The sequence below is a fragment of the Tasmannia lanceolata genome, unplaced genomic scaffold, assembly GCF_043159265.1.
Source record: "Tasmannia lanceolata isolate RefF3 unplaced genomic scaffold, GAP_Taslan_0.1 ptg000018l, whole genome shotgun sequence".
NCBI lineage: Eukaryota > Viridiplantae > Streptophyta > Magnoliopsida > Canellales > Winteraceae > Tasmannia > Tasmannia lanceolata.
In genome coordinates this window covers 12,728,353-12,755,026 of record NW_027518695.1, presented here as the reverse complement: position 1 = coordinate 12,755,026, position 26,674 = coordinate 12,728,353, and the positions used below count along the sequence as shown (strand labels likewise).

Here is a 26,674-nt window from a genome sequence, read left to right as displayed (position 1 = left end):
CACACGGTTCGATAATCCAAATCATTTATTGTTGGGCCCCGACTTAGATAAGCCAAGCCGTGAGCTATAGAGATTTCTATATTGTGCCGTCCCTTTATAATCAAAGAGTTAGGATCATCTTGTGGAGAAGATTTTCGAGGCCCGGCCTAGAAAAGTTGGGGCCTAACAAATGAATGGTCTGATTATCAAACCATATGGACTCCATTGTTTATTTTAATGGAAAAAAACCCCTACATCAAACTAATACAAGAATCCCTCAAATTGTTTTCTTTAATCACCAATACTACCGTCTTATATATGCCTTAAATAATTTTCAAAATTTTCTTTACCGATTTTACCCTTAATTCTTGGCGGAGAGAGAGAGATTTGTCTATTGCTATCCTTAATATCTCTTGTAAGCACGAGTAAACATTGCCTATAATTAAGGATAAAATTAGTAAAGAAAGATTTGAAAGTTAATTAAGGGATAAGAAACAGAGATTTTATATGGTGGCCGACCTTTACTTGTAAAGGTCGGTGAGAGAAACCCCTGATTTTTTATCCAAGCAAAACCCACTTTTTTTACTTTTTCTTGGATAAAAAATCAAGGGTGGCAGGTTTTCTGTTTCTCCGCCCTTGTTACTACACGGTCGGCTACCATATAATTTCTCATTAATTGGTAATTAATAACAGTTTCACATATGTTTTGATGTAGGGAGTTTCTAGTAGTTTTCAGTTTTTTAAAGTAATTACACTCTTGGAGACATGTAATAAAATTCCCATAATTAAAAAACTCCAATAAAAATTTAATTCCATCCGAGACAGAATCAGAATACTGCTCTTGGCTGGGAAATAGATTTTGGTTGCAGGAATTTTTTTGGTTCTTGGGACTTTTGTGGAATTTCCGCAGGAAACCCGCGTTTGGTTGGTGGGCCCAAAATAATCCCAGGGACCAAAATAACCCCACACGAAACCCCAGGAAGGAAAAAAAAAATACTCCCAGGAACCAAAATAAGCTTGCAGAAGATTTTTTTCTCTTCCCAACAGTTCAAGCAACCAAACAAAGGGATTTTTATATTACCGGGATACTTATAGGGAGTTTTTTTCCCCACCAATCTACTAGGAAGTTTTTTGTTCCACAAAAATCCCAAGAACCAAAAAAATTCCAACAACCAAACGGTGGTTTCAATTCTGCCTCATCCTGCTCCATTCATCTGAACCAAACCCCCTGAATATGGCATAATTCTAATAGGATACCAATTCCAGCACCTGGTTCCCTCAATTCAAACGCACAAGAATGTAAAATCCTGAATTATAGAAGCCAAAACCTAGATTTTATATTATAAAACTTGCATAGATTTTATAAGGTAAAACCTAGATTTTAAATCCAGGTTTCTGCCTATAAAATTTAGGTTTTAGCTCGTAAAATCTAGGGTTATAAAATTTATGTATCCAAAGTGCCCTTTCGGAAGAGAATGTTGCCATAATTAGAAGATTTAAGATCTGGGTGGACAAGATACAATAATTGCTGGGTTCACATTCAAGTCTGAAGATCGAACGGTTGAAAATGTTGAATAGAGTTGTGTGAAAGTCGCGGGCCATTGTAGATTGAACGATGTAGATCATACTTATAACTTAAAAAGTGGGCCCAGCTCAAGTGGCGGCCAAAATGGGAAAAAGAGGAATAGATAGAAAAAAAAAAGAGAGAAGGTGCGAACATTCTCTGTTATAAGATTGCCTCCACCGTGTCTCTGCTGAGTGCTGAGGCAGCAGAATGTAGAATACGAATATGTGTTCTCTCTCTCTCTTTCTATAAATAGGCAGAAATTAGCTTCTTCTTCTTCCCCAAAAAACAAAAACATTCCTCTCTCACCCTAATCTCTGTCTGTAGCCCAAGGGTTTTGCTTTCCACCGAGAGAGAGAGAGAGAGAGAGAGAGAGAGTTTCTCTTTTGTCTCTGATTGAGAGAGAGACATTATCTCTTTAGTCTCTGATTGAGAGAGAGAGTGTATCTCTTTAGTCTTTGATTGTAGTCCTAGGGTTCTTGTATCCACACACACACACACACAGAGTATCTCTTTAATCTGATTGTAATCCAAGGTTTCTTGTTGCTAGAGAGAGAGTATCTATTTTGTCTCTGATTATTATCCGAGGGTTTCTAGAGAGAGAGTATCTCTTTAGTCTCTGACTGTAGTCCTAGGGTTCTTGCATCCAGAGAGAGAGAGAGAGAGAGAGAGAGAGAGAGAGAGAGAGAGAGAGAGAGATGGATGGTTATGCTGTGCATCTAGCAATGGCGGCGCTGGTAGGAGCCTCATTCGTGGCTGTTTCAGCCTACTACATGCACAGGAAAACCCTGAATCAGCTTCTGGAGTTTGCTCGTGCGATCGAGAGGGACCAAGACAGCACTGGCGAAGAAGAGACTTCCAGTAGAGGGCAGCATTCCAACAAGAAGAGGAATCAACACCATCACCGTAGAAAGGGCGCAGGAAATAGCCGCCGCGAATCCACTGTAGAAAGAGAGGATAAGCCAAATGGTCCCAAGGTGGAGATAGAGGGGAAGCCAAATGGTCCCTTCTCCGTCCAGGACCGGAGCCTCTCGATTCCTGTCGGCCTTCCTCGGCTCCACACGGTCCCAGAAGGTTTGCAATTGTCTGACTTCTCTCCCGAGTGAAAATCGTTTGCATTCTTCATTGAAAGAATCAGTTTAAGATGATAAGATCATTTCAAACAAAAAAGAAGAAAAGAAGAATCAGTTTAAGACATTTTCTTCCATAATTTTATTACTCGTAGTATTGGGGTTTTTCTTTTTCAATTATGGATTATATTTTTCTTTTTGGATGCAAATTGCGAATTAACACTCTCTTATTTGATATCACTGGGTAAATTATGGATTGAAAACTATGAAATGTGAAATCTCTTGGATTAATTAAATGTGGAATATGCAGTTCTCTGCGTTCGCCTTTTTTTTTCTTCCTGTTCCTTGTTGATGCGTTTCTTTTTTAGAAGAATCAGTTAAAGACATTTCTATGAAAGTGACGAAGTTGTATGTGACGTGTTTTGAAAAGCCTTTCATCAATGGCTCTTATCTTTTCTGCTTTCAGCTTCTGATCAGCTCAGAGTAAGTATTTGAACAGTAAGTGTTTGATCATATTCTGATTGGATACAGAGCTGCCTCCAGCCTCGTCTCTTTTACTGATTCATATTTCCTGAGGCGAGAAATTGGGGCTGAATTGGGCACCAATTGCATCAGTTTGAGTTTAGGACAGCATAGACCGCATGGGATACGTGAGAAGAGACATGATGTCTTCTCTTCCAAATGTACCATCGACAGCAAAGTTTGCACCTTGATCACAGTCGTGCCAATATCATCTCCCAAGATGCCGCTTTGAAGCTTGGTTTAAAGCTCGAGCCTCAACCTGAGCCATATGAGATGGCCTGGCTGAGTAGATACTAGTATATGGGTCACCTCAACGATCAATCTTTTGTAACGTTTTCCATGGGAGATAAGTACTGAGATGTGGCATGGTTTGATATAATGCCGATGGATGACTGTCATGTACTCTTGGGCAGACCTTGGCAATATGATCGATGCGCCATGTATGACGGAATATAATACATATTCCCTTTTCACCAGGCTGCGAAAATTGGTGCTTTTGTCATCCAACAGGGATGGTAGTCATTCTCATGACTCTTCCATACCAGAGGAGTCTCATTTCACCTATTCTATGTCTTCCAGTGCCACGACAATGCACAGTGACTCCAATGATGAGCCGTTACCTCTGACTGTAGATCTTTCAAATCTCGAAATCTATCGATTTAAGATAGATCGACATTCGGGTTTTCCAGTATCCATACTTGGAACTGTTGAAGCATGATGGTCTAGAAGTGAAATGGCGTTCCTCATACCCCGATGTTGTTTCCATTACTCTTTTAGACTATTAGCCTTTTCATTAGCTCTAAGTTCTGATACCAATTATAAAAAAAAACTTTTTATTCAGTTTAAAACAAATCTATCTAGCATATCAAACACTAAATGCAATGGATGAAAATTAAATGGAATGAAATACAAGTTACCACACCACAAGGAGAAGGAGGAGAGAAAAATGAAGAAATCTTGGCACCAAGCTTTTGTGGTGGTTCGGCCAACCCAGCCTACGTCCACTCTCTCAAGAAATCCCTTTCTTGAGTCTTCACTAATTAACAATCTGTTTCCGGGTAGAGATCAAACCGGTACAAAACTTCTTCCGAAATTCCTCTACACTAAGGGTTGATTCGGTGCCCCTTACACCAAGTACAAAGAAGAAAGAAAGAGAAAGTGGAGCTTGCCTCTTGCTAGGCAGATGTACAATTGATGATCTTCCTCCCACACTCAAAAGTAATTGAATACAACGTTGATCCCAACTTGTCTCAAAGAAATTTACAAGTGAATGGCACATGTGAGAGAATGAGTGAATTTTAGGCTAGAATGGATTCTCAGTTGTGTTCAATAGCTCAAGGGAGTTAGGGCTGCTTTAAAGTATCTAATAAATAAATCCGAAGTGAGTTTATATAGAAAAACTCAAGAAGTAGTCGTTATAGGGTGCGCAACAGGCAGAACGGACGATCCACTGATGTCCGTCCAACTAGCCATTGAGGACTGACCGCTGGAGTCACGAGACTCACGACCGGTAAGAAAGGAATGCGAGAGCGCAATGTTTCAACTTAGTGGCCCTTAGTATAGTATGGACTCCAGTAGTAGGAGTGAAATCTCATTCTCAGCTACTCCCAGCTTTGAGTCATAAGGCAGGTCAGCGTAAGGCGGTCCAATAAAAATGAGTAAGGCGGTCCAATAAAAATGAGTACCTTCATCCCCTGCTCAAGAGCCAAAACGGAAGATGATATTCTGGCTTACCGGACGAAGACCAGTCTCTTGGATGCTCGACTGTCCCTGTTGCACATTCATATCAACGGTCGTCCATCAAACTCACTAGAATGGTTGTTCATTTTTTGGCATGTTCATCCGTGGATTCTCATAGTGGACCATCTGGAGTGCCATAAGGGTCCTGACATGTTTGGACTCCACCTTGGTCATTCAGACTTGGGTCCACTTGAATTTTTAAGTCCTTTTAGTTGATTTTAGCTATTTAAGTGTGCCAAGACTTGTAAACCCTATAAGAAAAGAAAAACTTTCTTTAGATCTTCAGTTCTTGGTCGGATCTTTCAGTTCTCGGTCCAGTCTTCTTCTTGTCTCAACTTTAAAGACTCTTCAAGTTTGGCTTCAGCTTTGGCTTTGGTCCTTGGTCCCACTTGAGCTTGATTTGGTCCTTGATCTAGGCTTACAGAATTGCACTTACACTCAGAAAACCATTAAACCAAGTTTTAAGTGATAATCAAGTTGGGTTTGTTAATCATCAAAACACGGGTCCGAAGTGCTTGTTGAACCCTTGGGCTAACAACAAATCCATTTGTTTTCATCAAATATTCTTTTGTTGGTTAATTGTTCAAAAAGAAAAACGTTCTTTTGTTGGGTTATTGTTCAAAAAGAAAAAAAGTTCTTTGTTAGTGCGTTAGTAGTGGAAAAGATAATCTATTAATTTTTATATCAAATTATGAAATTACAAAATATTCTTCAATGTCATTAACCAATCATGCGGATATCTAAAACAATCTCAACAGTTTCAGGTAATACACAATCTGCTAGCCGTCCAAGTTCAACCAAGAGGGCTGGACATGTAATTAGACCACCTTCTCCAAAGTCTCCTGTTGCTAGTGCCAGTGCCTTTGAGAGCCTAGAGGGATCGGATGAAGAGGATAACTTGTCAGACAATACCAAACTAGATAAGACATATTTGCATGCCAATGGAAAAGCCGTAAGTTTATCATTTACTTGTTTTATTGTCTTAATATGTTCATTATTTTGTATGCGAGTCTCTCTCTCTCTCTCTCTCCATGCCGCTTTTACAATATTGGACATATATTTTTTGATTTCTCATTGATCCATTGCTATGCTCCATATACCATTGATTAGCTCCCTCATTAAAATTGTTCTAGTGTTTTTGGAGTAGCATTCTCTTTTAAGGTTGTTCACTCATCATTGTGGCTTATACCTCTAGAATTTCATGAGCATTAGTATCATGAGGCAGTACAAAGCTAGTATCCACAGAGTTTTATGGTTTGGAGAGAAGTATATCTCATTTGATTAACATTAATGTTGGAAACCTTTTTTTTTCTTGAAGTAGATTTATGCAGAAAATAATCATGAAGATGCTGGAAATAAAAAGAAATTCAGATTGATTTTTGTTAGAAGTTAGTGTATTAGCCTTAAGGGCATAATTGTCTTTTTGTATGGTTTCTCCTTTATATATGAATACATTAGTGAGGGGGAGCTCCAATCTCACTATACTTTTCTCTTCTTCTTCTTCTTCATCTTCAACATGGTATCAGAGCCCTAGCGCTAGGTTACCCTAGGGACCCATTGAGGATCACCATCCTTCCATCTCTCTCTTCACCCTTCCATTAACCCTAACCATCTTATTTCTTCATCTCCCTCCATCCTCCTCCCAAAACCCTAACTTTATTCCACCCAAAACCCAAAACCCACAACCTCACCCCTTCCCTTCTCCCATCATCGAGGATCCCTCTCTTGGTCAGGCTACTTCTAGTCCTACTCTCCCCTCACCTATGGCTTCATCCTCCACTCTTTCTTCCTCGGGGGATGGTTCATTCCCTCCGATGACTACTGTTCCATTAGATGGGTCAAATTACGTCAATTGAAAGGTCGCTGTCAAAACTTACCTCATTGCTCGACGCAGGATCTACGTCATCGTCGGCCTCCTCCTCCTTCCACTGATTCCTCCTATGAGAAGTGGGAGGAGGACGATGCTCTTGTACGTACTCTCTTATGGCAGAGCATGACCTCTCAGATTTTTGGCACCATGATGCATCTTCCGATCGCCAAGCATATTTGGGATGAGACTGCAGTTGTCTTTTCTGGGGTTGGCGATCTTGCTCGCATTTGTTCCACCTATTCCCAGTGGATGTATCTCAGGCGTGGTGACGCCCCTCTTTATGGGTACTATAGCCAGTTTGTCTCTCACGGTCAGCAGTTGAATGTTCTCATACCTCTCACGACAGACTTAGCTGTTGCTGCCCAGCAGCGGGACCAGCTCCGTGTTGTTCACTTTCTTGAGACGCTGGGTCCTGAGTTCCTCCCTCTCCGGCAGCAGATCTTTGGCTCTAGGACTATGCCCTCCCTATAGGAGGTCTATTTACGAGCTTAGCAGTGTATCGTTGGTACTTCTCTGCCCACTCCGTCTTTTGATGGCTCTGCGACGGCGGCCTATAGCATTGGTGATCGTGCTTTCCGAGGGGGTGGCACCTTCAGTCGTGGACTTGACTTAGGCCGTGGTGGCCGTGGCTCTGGCCGAGATTTTCCTGGTGGACGGGGTACAAGTGGTTGTCCTCATCCTTACTACTCTCACTGCCGCCGGGAAGGACACACCCTCGAGACATGCTCTGTTCTTCACCCTGAGCGTCGACCAGCACATCTCTCCGGTCTGTATCTCTCCGCTACAGACCGCCCTCTTCCTCTTCAGAGCAGAGCCATGCCTCGCCATCTGAAGGTTTCTTTCTTTCCCGCGCCGACTACGATGAGTTCCAGCGCCTCCGGCTGACCAGCCACCCTACGAGTGTCGGCTCACTCGTTCGAGCTCCTGGATCATTGATTCTGGAGCCTCGAATCATACTACAGGTATCTCATCGTCCCTTCGCTCTTTTCGTCCTCTCTCCTCTCAGTTTATTACCTGTTAATGGGAGTACTACTCCCATCTCTGGTATTGGTACTACCTCTCCCTGTCCTGGTATTACCTTATCCTCTGTGCTATGTGTTCCTAAATCCCCTTTTAGCTTACCTTCCATTAGTCAGATTACTAAATATCTCAATTGCTCTGTCTCATTTTATCCGTCTTATTATTTATTTCAGTTTCTTTCAACTGGGAAGACGATTGGCTCGGGTAGAGTGGTGGATGGACTCTATCATCTGGATTGTGGCTCTTCTCCCGCACTTTTGCACAGTTCTGTCGACTCCTACTAGTGGCACTGTCGTCTTGGTCATCCCTTTCTTGACCGCTTACGACGCACTCCTCTTATGTCTTCTCCTGTTCAATCTTTTACGTGCGAGGCTTGTGAACTTGGAAAATACCACCGTGTGTCATTTCCATCTAGGCTTGTTAGTAGGGCCTCACACCCTTTTGATATAGTGCACTCTGATGTATGGGGTCCCTCGATGACTACCTCTATTTTTTGCTATAGATATTTTGTTGTCTTTATTGATGATTTTTCTCGCATGACTTGGGTTTATTTGCTTCGAGATCGGTCTGAGGTTTTCTCTACTTTTCTCACTTTTCATGTCGAGGTTACAAATCAGTTCAGTTGTACTCTAAAATGCTTGCGCACAGATAACGCTAAGGAATATTTCTCCAAATCCAATGGTTTTCAGGATTTTCTTTCCACTCGTGATATTGTCCACCAATCTTCCTGTGCTCATACCTCCCAACAGAATGGTGTAGCGGAAAGGAAGATGCGATCTTTACTTGATGGAGCCCGTACACTTCTTATTGAGATGCGAGTTCCCAAATCTTATTCTGGTGATGCTATCCTCACTGCATGCCACCTCGCCAACAGGCTCATCTTCGGTCCTGGATGGCTCTTCTCCCTTTGCTATATTGCATCCTCATCATGATCCTTTCCCTCTCACCCCTAGGATTTTTGGTTGTGTGTTTTGTTTACAACCTTGGCCCAGGCTTAGACAAGCTGGATCTTTGGGCTGAACGATGCATCTTTCTTGGGTACTCCCGAACTTAGAAAGGTTATCGCTGTTACAGCCCTCACTTGCGTCGATCATTTGTCTCTGTTGATGTTACCTTCTTCGAGTCAGAGTCTTACTTTCTCACTCCTGCGGAACGTTCCACTGTTCTCGATTCGGATATCCCTCTCCCTCGGGTCGCCCTTCCAGTTCCTGCTCCTCTTTCTCCTTCGCAAGTTCCCGAGCTGACCCTTGTGTCTGATCCTTCATCATCCTTACAGGCTCCTCCGGCTACCCGTCCTGTTACTCGCCAGATCTATCAGCGTCGTCCGAAGTCTGGAGCCCATCCTCCTCCGCCTGTGCCATTACTCTCTCAGCCGGAGATCCCGTCACCCTCCTCTCAGTTACCTCTTCTTCTCTCTCCTACTGCTACTTCAGATTCTCCCATTGCTTCTCGTACTCGCTCTCATTGTACTGCTCATCCCATTTCTTCTGTTATTTTTTATGATACTCCCACCCCTCTATTTCGAGGTTTTGTATCTTCTTTGTCTTCTGTTTCTTTGGCGCAATCTTTGCCAGCTGCTCTTGATCATCCGGGTTGGCGTACCGCTATGGATCTTGAGAGGGAGGCCTTGCAGGCCAATCATACATGGGATTTGGTTCCCCTTCCTCTTGGAGCTCGGCCAGTGGGTTGTCGCTGGATTTATGCCGTGAAACACTTACCTGACGGCACCGTCGAGCGCCTTAAGGCGCGGCTAGGTGGCGAAGGTTATACACTGACTTTTGGCGTTGACTACACGAGACCTTCTCTCATGTTGCCAAGATACCTTCCGTTCGGGTTCTTATCTCACTTGCCGTGAACCAAGGGTGGCATTTGCATCAGTTAGATGTCAAGAATGCCTTTCTACATGTGAGCTTACTGAGGAAGTGTATATGGAGCGACCTCCTGGGTATGTTGCTCAGGGGGAGATGTCGTCCTCAGTATGTCGGCTAAGGAGATCTATATATAGCCTCAAGCAATCCCCTAGAGCTTGGTTTGGCCGATTTAGTGATGCTAGCATGCACTTTGGCATGAAGCAATGTGCTGTGGATCACTCCGTCTTCAGTTACCACTCCGCTGCAGGTTATGTGCTACTAATAGTATATGTTGATGACATTATTCTTATAGGCAGTGATTCAGTAGAGATACAAAAGCTGAAGACCTTCTTGCAGAAGGAATTTTCAACCAAAGACTTGGGTCGTCATAGGTATTTTCTTGGTATTGAGGTTGCCTATTCTACTAGAGGCATCTCCCTCTCCTAGAGGAAATATGTTCTGGACTTTCTTGAGGAGACATGCCATCTCAGAGTGAAACCTGCTTCTGTTCCCATGGACCCAAATGGGAAACTTCTTCCAGAAGAAAGAGATTTATTAGAAGACCCTGGCAGATACAGGAGGCTAGTTGGCAAGCTCATATACCTTACAGTCACTCGTCCAGATATATCCTTTGTTATTGGTGTTGTCAGCCAACATATGAGCTCTCCTCGTACTTCACACTGGGAAGCAGTGATTTAGATTCTTCGCTACTTGAAAGGAGCACCAGGTAAAGGCCTCCTATTCAAGAAGCAAGGGCATATCAGAGTGGAAGGCTTCTGTGATGCAGATTGGGCAGGATCTCCTGCAGACAGGCGATCCACCACTGGATATTGTACCTTTTGTGGGAGGCAATTTAGTGTCATGGAGGAGCAAGAAACAAGACATAGTTTCCAAGTCCAGTGCCGAATCAGAGTACAGAGTCATGTCCCATACTAGTGGAGAGCTTCTTTGGTTGCGTTCTCTTCTATCAGAGATTGGTTTTCCTTCATCCTCTCCAGCTCGGCTTTATTGTGATAATAAAGCTGCGATTTATATAGCTACCAATCCTGTCTTTCATGAGAGTACCAAGCACGCAGAGGTTGACTTTCACTTCTTTCGCCAGAGAATACATAGAGGCGAGATTCATGTTTCCTTCACTCGATCTCTGGATCAGCTTGCAGATGTTTTCACTAAGCCCTTAAGTAATGCTAAATTGAATGACAATTGTAACAAGCTTGGAATGTATAATATATTCATTCCAGCTTGAGGGGGAGTGTTAGAAGTTGGTGTATTAGCCTTAAGGGCATAGTTGTCTTTTTGTATGGTTTCTCCTTTATATATGAATACATTAGTGAGGGGGAGCTCCAATCTCACTATACTTTTCTCTTCTTCTTCTTCTTCAACAATTTTTATCCCAACTGTTTGTACTGATCTAAAATGGCAAAACCATATGAATTATATGTATACTTGATTTGCATCAGTTCATCTTGGTTGGAAATAACCTGCTGTTGAGTTCTTAGAGCTGTAAACTGTAATGGCCTTTTCATCAATTCTTTGTAATTCTTCTGCATCTATGGTGTGGTTATATATTTCTTGAATTAGTTGTCGGATTTTCTTTATTTGCTTTGCTTTAGTGGAGATAGCTTAAAATTTCTCCGTGGTTCTGTCTTTTATGCTAAATAAATATATTCTACAAAATGAACTGTGGTTATTTGTTGTGTGCTTTATATTTCCTTAAACTAGAGAATCTGATGGAATCTTAACCTGCCATGGACAGGGACCAGAATGTAACAGTTTATTTCAAACTTTGCCTGATCACATTAATGCCAATGGGGACCAAAAGCCAATAGCTGCGGCTAGCATGATTCGATCTCATAGTGTATCTGGTGACCTGCATGGTGTTCCTCCTGATCCTGTAGCAGCTGATATTCTTAGGAAAGAGCCGGAACACGAAAGTTTTGTAAGGCTGAGGATTTCACCAAATGGTATTACAACTTTTGCCTTTCTCTGAGGAGTAAATTATATGCATGTTCCTTTGCTCTTAATGTAGAAACTTGCAACTTTGTGGATGTAAGCTGTGGTTCATGATCTGATCATACCAGCACCCCATTATGGCTTACGAAAGAAAAAAACAACACAGCTCCCTCCACGTTTCTCTAAATCTGTGAGATCAGTTTGTTCTTTTAGGTTTTTTTATTTTGGACCAAACAATTACCATTTCCCCATGTACAAACCTTTTATCGAGTTGACCACTTTAGTTGCATCAACTTTGTTTTTTTCCCTGAGAAACCAGCACACCATTTCATCTGATCATCCTGAAAAAAGTCTTAAAAGATCATCATAAATTTGTTAAAATATGTTCCACATGCTTGCAACAATTTTCAGCTTCAAAACATGGATGTATGACTACTAATGTCAATCATACAGCACAGCGATGTCATCTCTCTTGGGCACAATGAAGAAAGGGGAAAAAAGGAAAGAAAAGAAAGGGCATGCTGTGATGCCAAGTTGGAATGGGAAATCACCAAAATATATAAGAGGAAGAATAGGAGAAATAGGGTTTTGGAGAATAGGGAGCACAAAAATCGACTCCCCTCTAATCGACCTTATATTATCGTCATAATTAATATAATTTTAAGTATTCCCATATGTCATAATTACAAGTATGCCTTTATGTGCTTACTATACTATAGTTGACGTTGTTTTTGACAATTTGGTTGTCGGCCTCTCGTTAAAATGGTTAGAAAGTTAAAATGAGTCCACCAAACAATTATCAGAATATCTTCTCCTATGGCAACTTGCATGTGTATGTCGACTGAGTGTATGGATGAAACTTCTATCAACACACAATGGACATAAAACCATGCTTTTTTGGGAGGATGCGGGGTATGTAATCTGGGATTGAACCTCTGACCTCAAGGTTGAAGAACAAAGCCTTAACCGTGAAGTATGCCTTTATGTGCTTATCACACTATGATTAGAAGTTGTTTTTGACAATTTGGTTATCGGCCTCTGGTTAAATGGTTAAAAACTTAAAACGAGCCCACCAAACAATGTATCAGAATATCTTTACCTATGGCAACTTGCATGTGTATGGTCGACTGAGTGTATGGATGAAACTTCTATCAACACACAATGAACATAAAAGGACCATGCTTTTTTTGGCGGTGGTCGGTAAGCTGGGATTGGACCTCCGATTTCAAGGTTGAAGAACAAAGCCTTAGCCATGAGCTAAAGGATCAACCGCAAAAGACGACCATGCTTATTAACATAATGAAGACGTGTTTCCTTCCATTCCTGTTGAGTGCCCAAAACAATTCTTCTATCACGACAAAGAAGCTATTCGAGTTTGCCAAAAGTTTTGCAAGTTTATTAACACATAATGGTAAAACCGTAAAGGGTGTGAGTTGAAAAATTAGTCAGTTGTAGAGTTTGAATTATGCAAACATTGGTGTTTCGAAATAAATGGAAGATTAATTCATAGAGGCCATACTGTTGATTGCTACTTTGTCTTTATTCACTATCAGAGTTACCATCTGCGGATGAAGCGGAGGTCTATTTGGCCCTTCAAGAATGCCTTGGTTTGCGAGAAAGCTATTTGTTCAGGGAAGAGGCTGCTCCTTGGCAGAAAGAAGTTATAACCGACCCCAGTACGCCAAAGGCTAATCCAAATCCATTTGCATATGCTGCTGAGCCGAAAACTGATGTGAGCTTATTCTTTCTATGCATTTTTTAATAGAATTGGTTATTAATGGCGCATCCACATAAAACAAGAGTACAGTTTCTACTTCTGATGTCACTAAGACGTTTCAAAATTTTCTTCAGCATTTTTTTCAGATGGAAGATGGAGTTATTCATGTTTATGCAAATAAAGATGGTAAGGATGACAATGCCATTTTCATATTGTAGCTTATTGTTTCATTTTAGTCAGGAAGGTCTTTAATTCATTTGTTTGCATTTGTATTTATTTCAGCAACAGAAGAACTTTTTCCTGTTCCTGATGCTACTACATTTTTTACCGACCTACATCGCATCCTTCGAGTAATAGCAGCTGGGAATATCCGAACTTTATGTCACCATCGCTTGGTTCTTCTTGAACAAGTAATTGCTTTGCTCTTGATACTGCCACATTAGCTGAACTTCAAAGAACTGATCTGAATTTCTCATAAAAATATTTGTTTTATAAATAAATAATGGTCTGACATTTGATATATTGTTCTTTTGGAGCTCCATTCAGAAATTCAATCTTCACGTGATGCTTAATGCGGATAGGGAATTTCTTGCTCAGAAAAGTGCACCACATCGTGACTTTTACAATGTCAGAAAAGTTGATACACACGTTCATCACTCAGCATGCATGAATCAGAAACATCTTTTGAGGTTTATAAAGTCAAAGCTGAGGAAAGAACCCGACGAGGTACTTATCTGAATTTACTTTCCGATGTTCTCAATGCAATCTTTATCATGTTCAGATTGTCAATTTAGGGTAGCTCTCTACCTCTGCGTGTTTTTATTCAGGTTGTGATATTCAGAGATGGAACGTACCTGACTCTCAAAGAAGTTTTTGAGAGCTTGGATTTGACTGGGTAGCATGGAATTTACTTCTACTTTCAACCACTTTTACATTTTATTTTATTTTATTCTTGAGGTACAACCTTAATGTTGAAGTATCTGACTCCTGATTTGATTGCATTTCTTTGGATCAGGTACGACCTTAATGTTGATCTGTTAGATGTTCATGCAGACAAGAGTACATTCCATCGGTTTGACAAGTTCAATCTCAAGTATAATCCTTGTGGTCAAAGTAGGCTTAGGGAGATTTTCCTGAAGCAAGATAATCTTATCCAGGGTAAGTTGCGTTTCCTTGACTATATTTCCTTTAATGCTATTCGTATGCATAGCTTTTTGTGTGGCTCGTGTTTCTGTGATTCCTCAAATTGGATTCTTTTAATGGGAACTTGAATCTTCTTCAAAGTTGTAGGATCCAATATAGAGTGTCTAGTGATAATATAAATATAGACAAAGATGTGTTACGAAAACTGAATGCTGAGGGACAACACAAAATCCACACGGAACGTGGAGAATCCCCTAGCATAGCTTTTTGTTTGGCTTATGTTTCTGTAATCGCTGAAAGAGAATGCTTTCATGCTTCAAATGGAAACTTGAATCTTCTGCAAAGTTGTAGGATCCAATGTAGAGTATCTAGTGATAATATAAATATAGACAAGGATGTGTTACGCAAACTACATGCGATTAATCCTCAAATTGCAATAGGGATGTTAATCAAACACAGAAGCATGCAAAATTACATCAAAGAGATCAAATAAAGAGCTAGAGAGAGAGAGAGAGAGAGAGAGAGAGAGAGAGAGAGAGAGAGGAACAACACATAAACAATGAACAATCCACACGGTATGTGAAGAATCCTCTAGCATAGCTTTTGTGTGGCTCGGGTTTATGTAATCGCTCAGAAGATGCTTTAAATGGGAGCTTGAATCTTCTGCAAAGTTGTATGATCCAATATAGAGTGTGGTGATACTATAAATATAGACAAGGTTATGTTACCCAAACTAAATACACAATTAGGGCCCCCGCCTTTTTTGTGACTACTTGCTAATTTTTAAGACTAACTTTGGAAACCTAAATATGGGGGTTGTCCACATCAACTAGGGCCCACACCTCATCGCTATGTAACACCTTGCCCCCCTACACACACACACACACGCACGCACCCCCACACCCTAGGTTTACTTCAAGTGAAGATTTCCTCCACCTCTTGCCTTGAGAGGAGAAGTTTCTCCTTCCTTCTTGCTCAAGGTGATCTTCTCCCTTTATTTCTCCTCTCCTCTTCCCTCCTATCTCTCCTCTCCTCTTCCTCTTCCTCTTCGTTTATTTCTCTTCTCTCTTCCCTCCTCTCCTCGGGCGATTGGTTGCTGTCCACGACTGCACCAGTTCCCTCCATCTCTCTTTCTTTCCTTTTCTTCCCTCGTATTTTCATACAACTGTCGGCCATCAGAATCAATGTCTGCACTTAGCCGACAGCCCTCTCCTTGCTTCTGTTTATTCCCTTGAACTCTTCCCTTCTGGATTGTTGGATCTCTTTTCCTACACTTGCAGTGTAACACAATCCATCACTGCTGCCCTTTCCTTCTTTCTCTTTCATGGGACTATTAGCCTTGCTGGTTACAGTCCCTCCTCTCCTTCTCCACTATTCTCCTTTTCTCCTTTCAGCATCTTCTTTCCTTTGTAGGCTACTTTACTGATTATGGGAGTGTATTATTGATCCTTCTCAGCCGTACATCACTATGGCCGCAGTTTTTGCATCTCTTCTGTGTGATCTTGCTGCCACAGTTACACACGAGCATATTTTCACCATCTTTCCCTTCCTTGGCACGACCAATCTGTGAAGGATGCTGCCTTTGGACTGATCGAACTTCCTGGCCTCTCCACCACTCCTCTTGGGCCTTCTATGTGAGATTTGAGGCCTGGATGAGATTTGACCCTCTTTCCTTATTAGCCCGGGTTTGGTTACCGATACCCCCTTGGCCAGATACCTTTTACACTTGATTAGTTGTTATTATTACCCCTAGATAGGTGATTATTTGGGGCCCTAGTGCTTTCATTCTCTTTATTGTCATATTGTAACTGGACCTTATATATTACTATGCTTCCCATATTTATACATATCTGCTATCTTTTGATGTGAAATATTATTGCAAGTTATGTTTGAAAAGAATTATGCTTATTGGTGAATTATCTTAAAAGCTTACTTATGAGTGGAAATCCTAATACGATTTGATTGACTTTTTGAACGCTAAATCTGATTTGGGGACTGGTAGTGCTGTTTTACTTGAAGGCTTCACCCATCAATCTCTGAGAAGTTCTCCAGAATAACATGCGAACCCTGGGTTTGCACAAGACATGCATACCGAAACCGAAACCTGAAACCCTAGATATCATTTCATGTGCTTTATCAATTGAGTATATTGATTTGAAGATGCATCCCTACTTGAAGATTAGGACACACTAAAAGAGGTTTTTTGTTGACGACTTTTGTTCATCTTTCTGATTATGTATATTTCTGGCATTAGTTTTTTTTTTACTCTGCATCTTCCTATGGATGATCCTTGAATGTCTCTTTTAGATATTGTCTGATAGCTCTGTTCCTCCAAGATTTTACATCTCATCTTCCTCCAACAGGTCGTTTCCTTGGCGAGCTGACAAAGCAAGTGTTTTCTGATCTTGGTGCAAGTAAATATCAGGTGCTTTCTCTTTGTAGATTGTTGTGATTTTTGCTTACACAAATCTACACTTGATTCCACTTTTTCTTGGTCATATGTTTTGCACTGTAGTCACTCATGAGTAGAAAAGCACTATAAAAAATTGTGAGATTTCTGATGATTTTATTTAGTTTTTGGTGTCATTATTCTGAATAACCATTTGGGTTCCTCTTGCATGAAAGCAAGGCCCTGGTTGGGAAAGGAGAATCCGAAAAGGACTTTGTGGCTTGATCTTTGCAGGCCATACTTCACATCATCTTGATGGGGTTTATCCTCTTCAAGATTCTTTCTTCTAAATAGTGATACCCTGGGCATCCTCGTACATGAAATGTTATTTATATTTACAAAAAGCACAAATTCCCTGAGAATAATGAAAAGTAGATGACCATTTGTAAGCATGTTTTGTTTGCCCCATGCATAAAAATGTGTCTTGAAGCATCCATTTAAACGTGTGTCTTGAAGCATCCATTTTAGTCACTGACTGATGAATCACCCATATTTCATCAGTCGGTGCTAATATTTATGCACAATATAAGCTACACTAGGATCTCTAGTTCTATGTAAAGAAAGATGGAGTAATATTCATAATATAATAAATGTCATAATGTCATGACTTAAAATCATATCGAATAGTACATAAAGCTCAGTTCTATTACAATATACAACTTACTATTTTTCCTTGGATTCTCCTCCAACCTTCGAACATAGCAAGACCTGTTGATCCCAGATAATGCAACTCGCCATATAGTTATTTGACATATGGATAATTTGCTTTGCAATCATATGTACTTAAGAAATAGTGTCTTCTATATTATACCTGTTCAATAAACTTTACAGCATGCTTGCTATTTATGACATGCTCTACATGTACTGATGCATGATGTTGTTGTGGCAGATGGCTGAATATAGGATATCAATATATGGTAGAAAACAAAGCGAATGGGACCAACTTGCAAGTTGGATAGTCAATAATGAATTATACAGTGAAAATGTTGTTTGGTTGATTCAGGTATTTCTATATCTTATAGTTAATCGTGTGATATAATTTTCATTGATAAAATTAATATTCCTGTTGACATCTTGCATAGTTTTGCATCTCTCTACATCATGAATGTTTTATTCTATAGAGCATGATTAATTTACACCACTCTTTCCGTGCATTCTTTCATCCTTGAAAAATCATGCCTAGTTAAGTTGGTTGACTAATAGATTCTATGTGCATGTATTTAGCACTGTGACCGTTTTGACATGACTTTACTGGTAGTGTTCTGTACCATTTATAGCTCTAGCATTTGTGACTTGATTCAGCCGGCAGCTAGCCTATCTCTGACATTGTTGACTAGTTAATACTCATATATATTTGAGGATGACTCTGGTGAGGAAGTTATCATTCTTTAAAATCAAAATGCATATATTTAAGAAGCTAAGATTTTAATCATCGACATATAGAAACAACTTTTGCCGAAGAAGTGGATCGACATGCTTAGCAAAATCGCAAAGGAAATCAATTTATTTTTCATTTCAAACAGAAAGTACCAAATGATGACCTACCGAAGTACATATGACTTCTTAATTTTGATATTTCTATTTCAAATAATTAAAAAAATATTTTAAAGAAACCTGAAACATTTTTGTGCCAAAAAGGGCTTTGTATATTTCCTTCTTTCACCCATTTTGGTTAGAAAAGTTGGTGTCAGGTCTGTAAAGGTGTTGCGGAGTATTCATTAACATATTCATACCTAAGCAATGTAGTTCTATGTAAATGAACCTTGCATTGTACAAAAATCGGTTATTAGAATGGATGATCTCTAGCTGCTATCTATCATGTTTGTGAAAATTGTTCTCTTGCTATGTTGAGCACTGATAAACCATCTCTTCTAAATATGAGTAACTTACTGTGCCATGATTTCTTTATTCGTGTCCTTGATATATATATATATTTTTCCTCTCTAAGAAGTGGGCATGTTTATAAGGATACTTTATATCTTATTGTGGCAATTCTCTGTGTTTCAGCTTCCACGGTTATACAATGTGTACAAAGAAATGGGAATCGTTACATCTTTCCAGAACATTCTTGATAATATTTTTTTCCCCCTTTTTGAGGTTACGGTTGATCCGGATTCACACCCTCAATTGCATGTGTTTCTAAAACAGGTTTGCCCTATATCTAAGCCTATCCTGCAATGCAATTTCCTTACTCCAGTGTAGGGCTGTAAAGTTGAGCTTCAAACTCCCCTTTATGTTTTGATATGGATCATTGTTGCACACTAAGTTGTGTTGTTCTATTTACCATACTGTTGCATTATCTGACTTAGTATAGGCAATTCTAAGGTTTGGCGTTATGGGATGCATGCTATTATTAAGTTAATGGTTCTTGTACCTGAAACGCTTGAATCATTGCATAATGGTTGTTTTTTTTTGTGCGTGCGTGCATGTGCGTGTGTGTCGTTTCATTACACCTTTTAGCAAACAATTCTTTAAGGTTATTGATGGTAGGGAAAACCTTTATTCAATGATCATTGTTGATGTGAGAAAATATAGACTTGTTAGTAAATTAATATATTTATCCCTAGCATGACCTGATATAGCCTTTGCAGTTAGTGTGGTGAGCCAGTTTATGCATACTCCAAGGACAACTCATTTGGAGGCATAGTCAAAATACTTAGGTATCTAAAAGGATGACCAAGAAGAGGTTTAATGTTTAAAGCACATGGTCACATGAGAGTAGAAGCCCAGACCGATCCAGATTGGGTAGGATTGGTATCCGATAGACGGTCTACGTCCGGCAATTGTACTCTAGTGGGAGGAAATCTGGTAATGTGGCGAAACAAGAAGCAATTAGTTGCAGTCAGATCCAGGGTGCAGGCAGAGTTTTGACCAATGGCTTATCGTGTATGTGATTTGTTATGGCTAAAGTTATTGTTGCAAGTGTCAAGTGCATGTACCTATGAACTTGTAATGTGACAACATAGCGGCTATTAGCATTGCCCATGACCCAATCCAACATGACTAGAACAAACATATTGAAGTGGATCAACACTCAGTGAGAAGCTGACCTCCAAGGATATTTGTACTCCTTATATTACTACTCATCATTAATTGGTTGATATTTTGACCAAGGGGTTACCAGAGGCAGACATGATGAAATAATTCGCAAGTTGGGTATAGCTATATCTACTCACCAACTTGAGGGGGAGTGTTGTAATATAATTATGTAATCTCGTAAGGGGATTTTTGTCCTTTCCCAATCTTTTATGTATAACATACATAGAGATTGTGGAACTCACTCTTTCACACTTTTTTTCTACAACCCTGCTGCTGGAATATCCCTTCTTTCTCTTCTCTCTTTGATCTTAAATCTCTTCTTTATTTTTAACTCGAACGAGTATCACAACAGTCTATAGTCCTTCCACACAACAGTTCACTCAACGCAACAACAGATCGCACAAACACACTACACGACAGTCCACACTTGATGAGGTTGATCTAGGGTACTAAGGTTTAGATCTAGGGCTTACTACTCAAATTTGGAGAACTGGGATTGGAGAATTAGGATTAAGAGATAAACGAACTTTTGAACAAATTTAGGACATTTGCTTGGGGCTGGAAGTTTAAACGGATTGAGGACTAAGGTTTTGAAAGAAGTTAGGGTTTCAAACGAGGGTTTAGAAACTTGTTGAAGAAAAATCTAGATTTCCAGTAGATCTAGGGCTGGAAGATCGAAAGAAGAGAAGAGAGGGTTAGAGTTTCTAGTTGATGCACATTCCTTTGGATCTTGATCTTGCACCTCTTCTAAATCTTGGACAAGATCTGGAATGCTCACTATGATACCATGTTAAAGTCGATAATGGATGCCCCCAATAAAGTTCGTATGGAGAAGGGAGGAGAGAATATGTGAGAGGAAGAAAAGTGGAGAAAGGTAAAGTGTCTTTAAGAAAATTACATCATATGCCATAAGGGTCATCCTAATGATAGGCCCTATCAAAACTAAACTGAATACTTGAAGGAAATAAATTAAAGAGGCGCACTAAAACATGGGGCCTAAACTAATGTAACTCTCCAACATGTGATTAGTGAAAGGGTTGAATAACTGATTTGATTTTTGAATCATAAGATTTTGACAATGGTTTATTAGCACATATTTTGTTATTTTGTTTGCGCATTTCCTAGATGCTATTGCTTCCTGAAATCTTTGAAAATCTTCGCTCTCTCTACAATTTCATTCAATAAATTCTGAAAGCCCAAACTAAAGTAATAATGAGAAACTGTAAAAAATTAAATATATTTCTTTTTGCTACTTTGATATGGATGATAGGGGCCTGCTATGCTAAAGAGCCATGTACTGGGATCCTCCTTAATATTTGGATATAAGTAGAGTTTGGTCTGTTACGCATATGTCATCAGGAGCAATTTACGTTAAAACTGAAGTGAAGTTGAATATATTTCCACTACAAATATTTTACAGAACTTTTATTAATTGAAATATCTATCAAATACAACAAACAATTGCAACTAATAAAAGCAAATGAGTAACAATGAATTAGTAGTGATACATATAATATATATGTGTGTTTGTGTGTGTGTGTGTGTGTGTGTGTGTGTGTGTTAACTCAAGTGAATTTGTAGTGTTAGTTAATTTTTATTGTTTCCTACATAAAGGTCACGGTTTCAAATCCCATCATCAACCTACCTTTGAATTTTTTGTTTCAAGTAATCGTGAGAAATTTATGCCCAAGTAATTTGGACAGTTGGGGATCTTTTGAATAAATTGCAAAAATTCTTAACTATTCCCAAATTTTCCATGAACTTCAAAAAAGAATTGCGGATAAAACACAATTTCTCTGGACTGGGCTCATAGGCAGTCAGTTTAAATAAAAGATGAGTGTTCGTTCAGCCTGTTTTTAGCTGCAACTTGCCTGACCTCTATGTTCTGAATTCTCAGGTTGTTGGGTTAGATTTGGTGGACGATGAAAGTAAGCCCGAAAGGCGACCGACAAAACATATGCCCACACCAGCTCAGTGGACCAACATTTTTAATCCCGCATTCTCGTACTATGTGTACTACTGTTATGCAAACTTATTCACCCTAAATAAGGTACTTATACTAATTCCAGGAATAGGCCTACTAAAAGTTGTTTTATACTCTGCTTCTACAAATCCTTTACAAATAGATGAGATGTTTCAAACTATGCGTCATTTTAAAATGTTGTGCCAGTTTTAAAATGCAATAGAATTCTGAACTCTTTGTTGATATCTGTCAGCTTCGTGAGTCAAAGGGCATGACAACTATTAAATTCCGTCCACATTCAGGGGAGGTATTTGTTGAAACTCTTCTTTGTCCTCTTTGTTTAAAAAAAAAAAAAAAACTCTTCTTTGTCCTCTCTCTCTCTTTTTCTTTTTCTTTTTTTTTATAGCAGGCATCTCATGTTGCCTACTAATTACAGGCTGGTGACATTGACCATCTGGCTACAACATTTCTTGTGTCTCACAATATTGCTCATGGAATCAATCTGAGAAAATCTCCTGTCCTCCAGTACTTGTATTATCTTGCACAGGTAATTGACCTTTTTTTTGTAGATACTGCTATTTGAGCTGGTTGATTTGCACAGTTTCTCCTAATTCTCTTGTTCCCCTAGATTTTACACCTTTTTAGTGAGTTATTAAATATCTCATTTTCGATTGCAACTAACTATCTGGTAGGCAGTCCTGTGATATTATGAATTTGGTGTCTGTGGCTTTACTTACCTAACTTACTGTCATGATGATAATGTGCTTCCCAGATCGGCCTGGCCATGTCTCCTCTTAGCAACAACTCCTTATTTCTCGATTATCATCGAAATCCTTTTCAATTGTTTTTTTTACGAGGCCTCAATGTTTCTCTCTCTACGGATGACCCTCTACAAATCCACTTAACAAAAGAACCTTTGGTGGAGGAATACAGTATAGCAGCTTCGGTGAGCTTCCATTCCGTTATTGTGAAATTCCAGTATGAAGGTTGCAAACATACTAACCCATTCAAATACAGGTGTGGAAACTAAGCTCATGTGATCTATGTGAGATTGCCCGGAACTCAGTGTACCAGTCAGGTTTTTCACATGCTCTCAAGGTACATAATCTTAGCCTTAAAGTAGCTAAACTGTTTTCATGTTTCAGGAAATCACTAGTAACTTATTTATATCAAAGTGGCAAAAATTTTCTTTATCTATCTCCTCTTTTTCATAACAACGCCTGATAACCTTCTCTAGAAAAATAACTGAACATATAATTGGATGCAATGTCCTTTAAGTAGGAGAGTCCAATCCCATGGAGGGCTTTTGAATTTTTCGATCGGTGAGAATGTAGAAGTACCAGTTCTTCAACTTCTAAGGTTCACTTTGTCCATGTAAGCACTCTTGTAATTGAAAAATGTAGAGATTTCGGATTATATTTAATCAAATGACGAAAATGAAGTAGTAAACCTCAAGTATTCAAACAAAAAACAAGAAGGAATCAAACAGAAATGAAATAATGACTTATCATTGAGTTTAGGCACGGATTAAAATCCGTTGTCCTTAAGGCAAATATCGCCCCCACATTCCATGAATCACAGTGCAGATGGGTTCTCTAGCGTTTGCCTCTGGGATACAACTCCGCTCAAGGGATGTGCACTGAAACAGCTTGACAACCTTGGGAGCATGACTTGTGTTCCCTTGTTCAGAGAGAGGACGAAGAAAACAGGAAGAATATTTGTATACGAATGAATACCTGTTTCATGTTCATTACTGTATATTTAAAGAAATTGAAGAGATGCATTATGTGAAACATTATGTTAAAAGCGTATTAAAAATCTTCCAAAACGCTTACAAAAATCTACAAATGCCACTGTAAACACGAGTTTTTCTGCGATAAATGACGAACCGTGGTAAAAACAAGTTCAAGTACTGTAAATGCGATTTTTTGCAGAAATTAGATAAAATTATTATGGGAATAGTTTAATACATTCAATTAAAAAAATACAAGTAACACAAATGTACACATACCAACACGACACGTGCTCGGCTCGGCGCGCAGGCACGCGTGGTAAAGATTTTTCCTCAAGTCTCCATTGTTTTCTTTCATCCGAACCCTTAGGAAACCAACTCTCATAAATAAATCCCTGTCTTCCCTTCTCACTTTTCAATGTGGGGCTAAATTTTTTCCTACAAAACATGCAACTTGGAGGGAAGATTCAAATTTTGTGGTTGTATTATTGTATGCCACAAAAAGGACAAAACACGGAAGAAGAGTGCTTGAACACCACTACAAAACATATAAGAAGAAACATGAAATTTTGAATTTTCCAATGACTTTCTATAGAACAATAAAAAAAAGAGTTAAACAACAATTTCAGTCCACTACTGCTGATCCATATCCATTACGTTTCTGAACTTGTGATGTGCTATGCTTTTGCTCATTAGGAACTATTTTTTGGAAGATCCTGCATACTCATATTGTCCTTAAAAATCATGTGCCTCGACTTATCTCTTTCTTGAAATGTTATTGTTTGTGTGCGTAGTAAATTATATATAAACTATGATAGTACCTTCTGACTGGAGCTAAGCTATTGAATCATCTATTGTCAGTCTCATTGGATTGGGAAAACTTACTACAAGAGAGGTCCAGACGGGAATGATATTCATAAGACAAACGTGCCTCACATCCGAGTTGAATTTCGTTACATGGTATGTGATAAATTGCATTTTTTTACCACTGCTACAAGTCATTTTATGCCTCTTAGTACAAGGATTCAAATTAGTGTTATCTGGACTGGTGGAACGCTTGCCTAGTGTATGGCAAAGCTACCTCCAAAAAGTCATTGGGACACTTCAGAAACAAATAAATCAAGGAATGAAATAATTTCTACAAAAAAGAAATAACAATTCCAATCGAAGTTATTGGAAAAACTGTAAACTAAGAAATAATTTATTTGAAAAAAATAAGGAATATTTACTTAATAAATATTTCATAGTTATTCCATAAAAGAATATGTCTGTGTATCCTGTGTGAACACTATACAAGGATGCCAAGAAAAAAAAAGAACATACTTCGTATTGTTCCACCTTAAAAAACAGAATAAAAGATCAATATGAAGTATGATTTGTTGTAATTTCAAACCTGAAAGATCACATAATTGGAGTTTCTTAGATCCCAACAACAACACAGCAGCAGCAGAACAATAACAACAATAACAATAACAATAATAATAATTAACAATAATAATAATAATAATAATAATAATAATAATAATAATTAACAATAAGGAATACATTTGCTTCCACACAATGATGTTCCTTGCTGTTGATTTCACGTATGGAAGGTGTTTCACAATGCTTGTTTCAATATTTCTTAGGTGAGTGGTGGAAACCATGGAACGCCATTGTGCGAAGCTAACCACAGGACCATATTGTGAAAGTAATTAGCATTCCTTATGAATCACAAATGTCTGAAATGTTACTTAAAAGAAACCATTTTCTATGAATAAAAACAAGAAAATCTTAGAAATTAAAAGAAACCTTCCTCCATTCAGCCCAAGCACAAACCTAATGACTACTAAAACTCAAATGTGAAAGAAAAATACTATGCATGTTTTTCCAAACACCGGTCACTCAAAATCCACTTAAACCCATCCTAAGAATCAGTTAAGAATCACTTCCATTTTCTATAATTAAAAACAATAAAAAATTGAAAATTTTCAGACAAAACAAAGCCATTTTCCCCTCCTACAAATATATTTGACAGAAAAGGGTACTAAATGAATCACAATTCTGCAGATATGGAGAGAAGAGATGCAGCAAGTTTATTTGGGCAAGGCTAATATTCCCGAAGAGGTGGATAAGTGAAGCTCATGCTATATTTCCTTCTCTGGTCTTGATTAACACTGAGTGTTTTTCCCTGGTAAGCTTTTCAAAGTTATGTTTGTTGTTCAAAAAATGCCATCAACATACAATGACTCTTTGATTACAAAAATGAAAATGCTTATGAACATGCCAATAACATGAACTGGCCTGTACTAGCTGTGCAACGCGGGCTGGGTTGGGCTAACCCTGGCCCAATCCGAGATAGCATTCTCTCAACCCTAACCTGACCCAACCCGAGCCTCAGGAGTCAGGTCGATGATAGTCACTCCCAACCCAACCCAACCCAACCCGCCTCTAAATATTTCAACCCTAACCCAACCTGTCTAACCCTTTCTTCCAAATCAGGTCGGGGTTTAGTCAGGTTGGGTTCGGATTAGCCTAGGAAAAAAAATAACCATAAGATTTTTCAAAACACAGATAAAATTAGACAGAGGTCGGGTTCGATTCGAACGTAACCAATCTTGTTCTGGATGTGCAGATGGCGAAGAACGTAACATGTCTTGTTCATCCTGCCAATGTAGCTCAACGGGCATTTGTGTATGCCCATGCAAGCTGGAATGCGACTTGTGTGGGCTAGGGGAAGCCAAGCGGGGAGGAAGAAGTGGTTGCAAAACACACATACAATAACAACTAAAATAGATCTCCAATACTCAGGGGTTGAAGATGAGTTACCTTTACTGATAGCAAAGAAACTTCTCCTTTTTCTAATTTCAATAATTAATACATTTCATCTGCTGAGGCTCTTCTTTTACAGAACAGCAATAATTTGTATGCAATATATAAATTTTCAACTCTACGTAGTGGCTGAATTTTGTGTTTTCCTGCATTCTGACTCATGCACCAGATTCTATAAGATTTCAGACTTTCTAATGCACCAAGAAGCAAAGAGAAATTCCTTATTGCTTATCCACTGTTCTTAAGAGTATT

The 26,674-nt window shown here is 39.2% G+C and overlaps 1 protein-coding gene across 1 annotated transcript; it reads left to right on the top strand.

Annotated features, from left to right (window-relative positions):
* Positions 1–1,716: 1,716 nt before the first annotated feature.
* LOC143849768 (AMP deaminase-like) lies at positions 1,717–26,651 on the top strand. The gene is made up of 20 exons (XM_077358946.1): positions 1,717–2,617; positions 5,634–5,827; positions 11,372–11,579; positions 13,122–13,300; positions 13,420–13,471; positions 13,568–13,695; positions 13,832–14,011; positions 14,113–14,180; positions 14,301–14,443; positions 16,792–16,853; positions 17,767–17,880; positions 18,885–19,025; positions 21,814–21,966; positions 22,133–22,186; positions 22,316–22,426; positions 22,652–22,825; positions 22,897–22,977; positions 24,473–24,571; positions 25,661–25,784; positions 26,226–26,651. Exons 1-19 carry the CDS (start codon positions 2,242–2,244, stop codon positions 25,727–25,729), a joined length of 2,586 nt encoding a protein of 861 aa, XP_077215061.1. The 5' UTR covers positions 1,717–2,241; the 3' UTR covers positions 25,730–25,784; positions 26,226–26,651.
* Positions 26,652–26,674: the final 23 nt, after the last annotated feature.

What these genes read in the sequence shown, in the direction of transcription:
- LOC143849768 (XM_077358946.1), top strand. Translation starts at nt 2,242, where the DNA reads ATGGATGGTTATGCTGTGCATCTAGCAATGGCGGCGCTGGTAGGAGCC. An exon ending in TGTTTATGCAAATAAAGATG is followed by an intron (nt 13,472 to 13,567) that starts GTAAGGATGACA and finishes TATTTATTTCAG; the next exon opens with CAACAGAAGAACTTTTTCCT. An exon ending in AATACAGTATAGCAGCTTCG is followed by an intron (nt 22,826 to 22,896) that starts GTGAGCTTCCAT and finishes ATTCAAATACAG; the next exon opens with GTGTGGAAACTAAGCTCATG.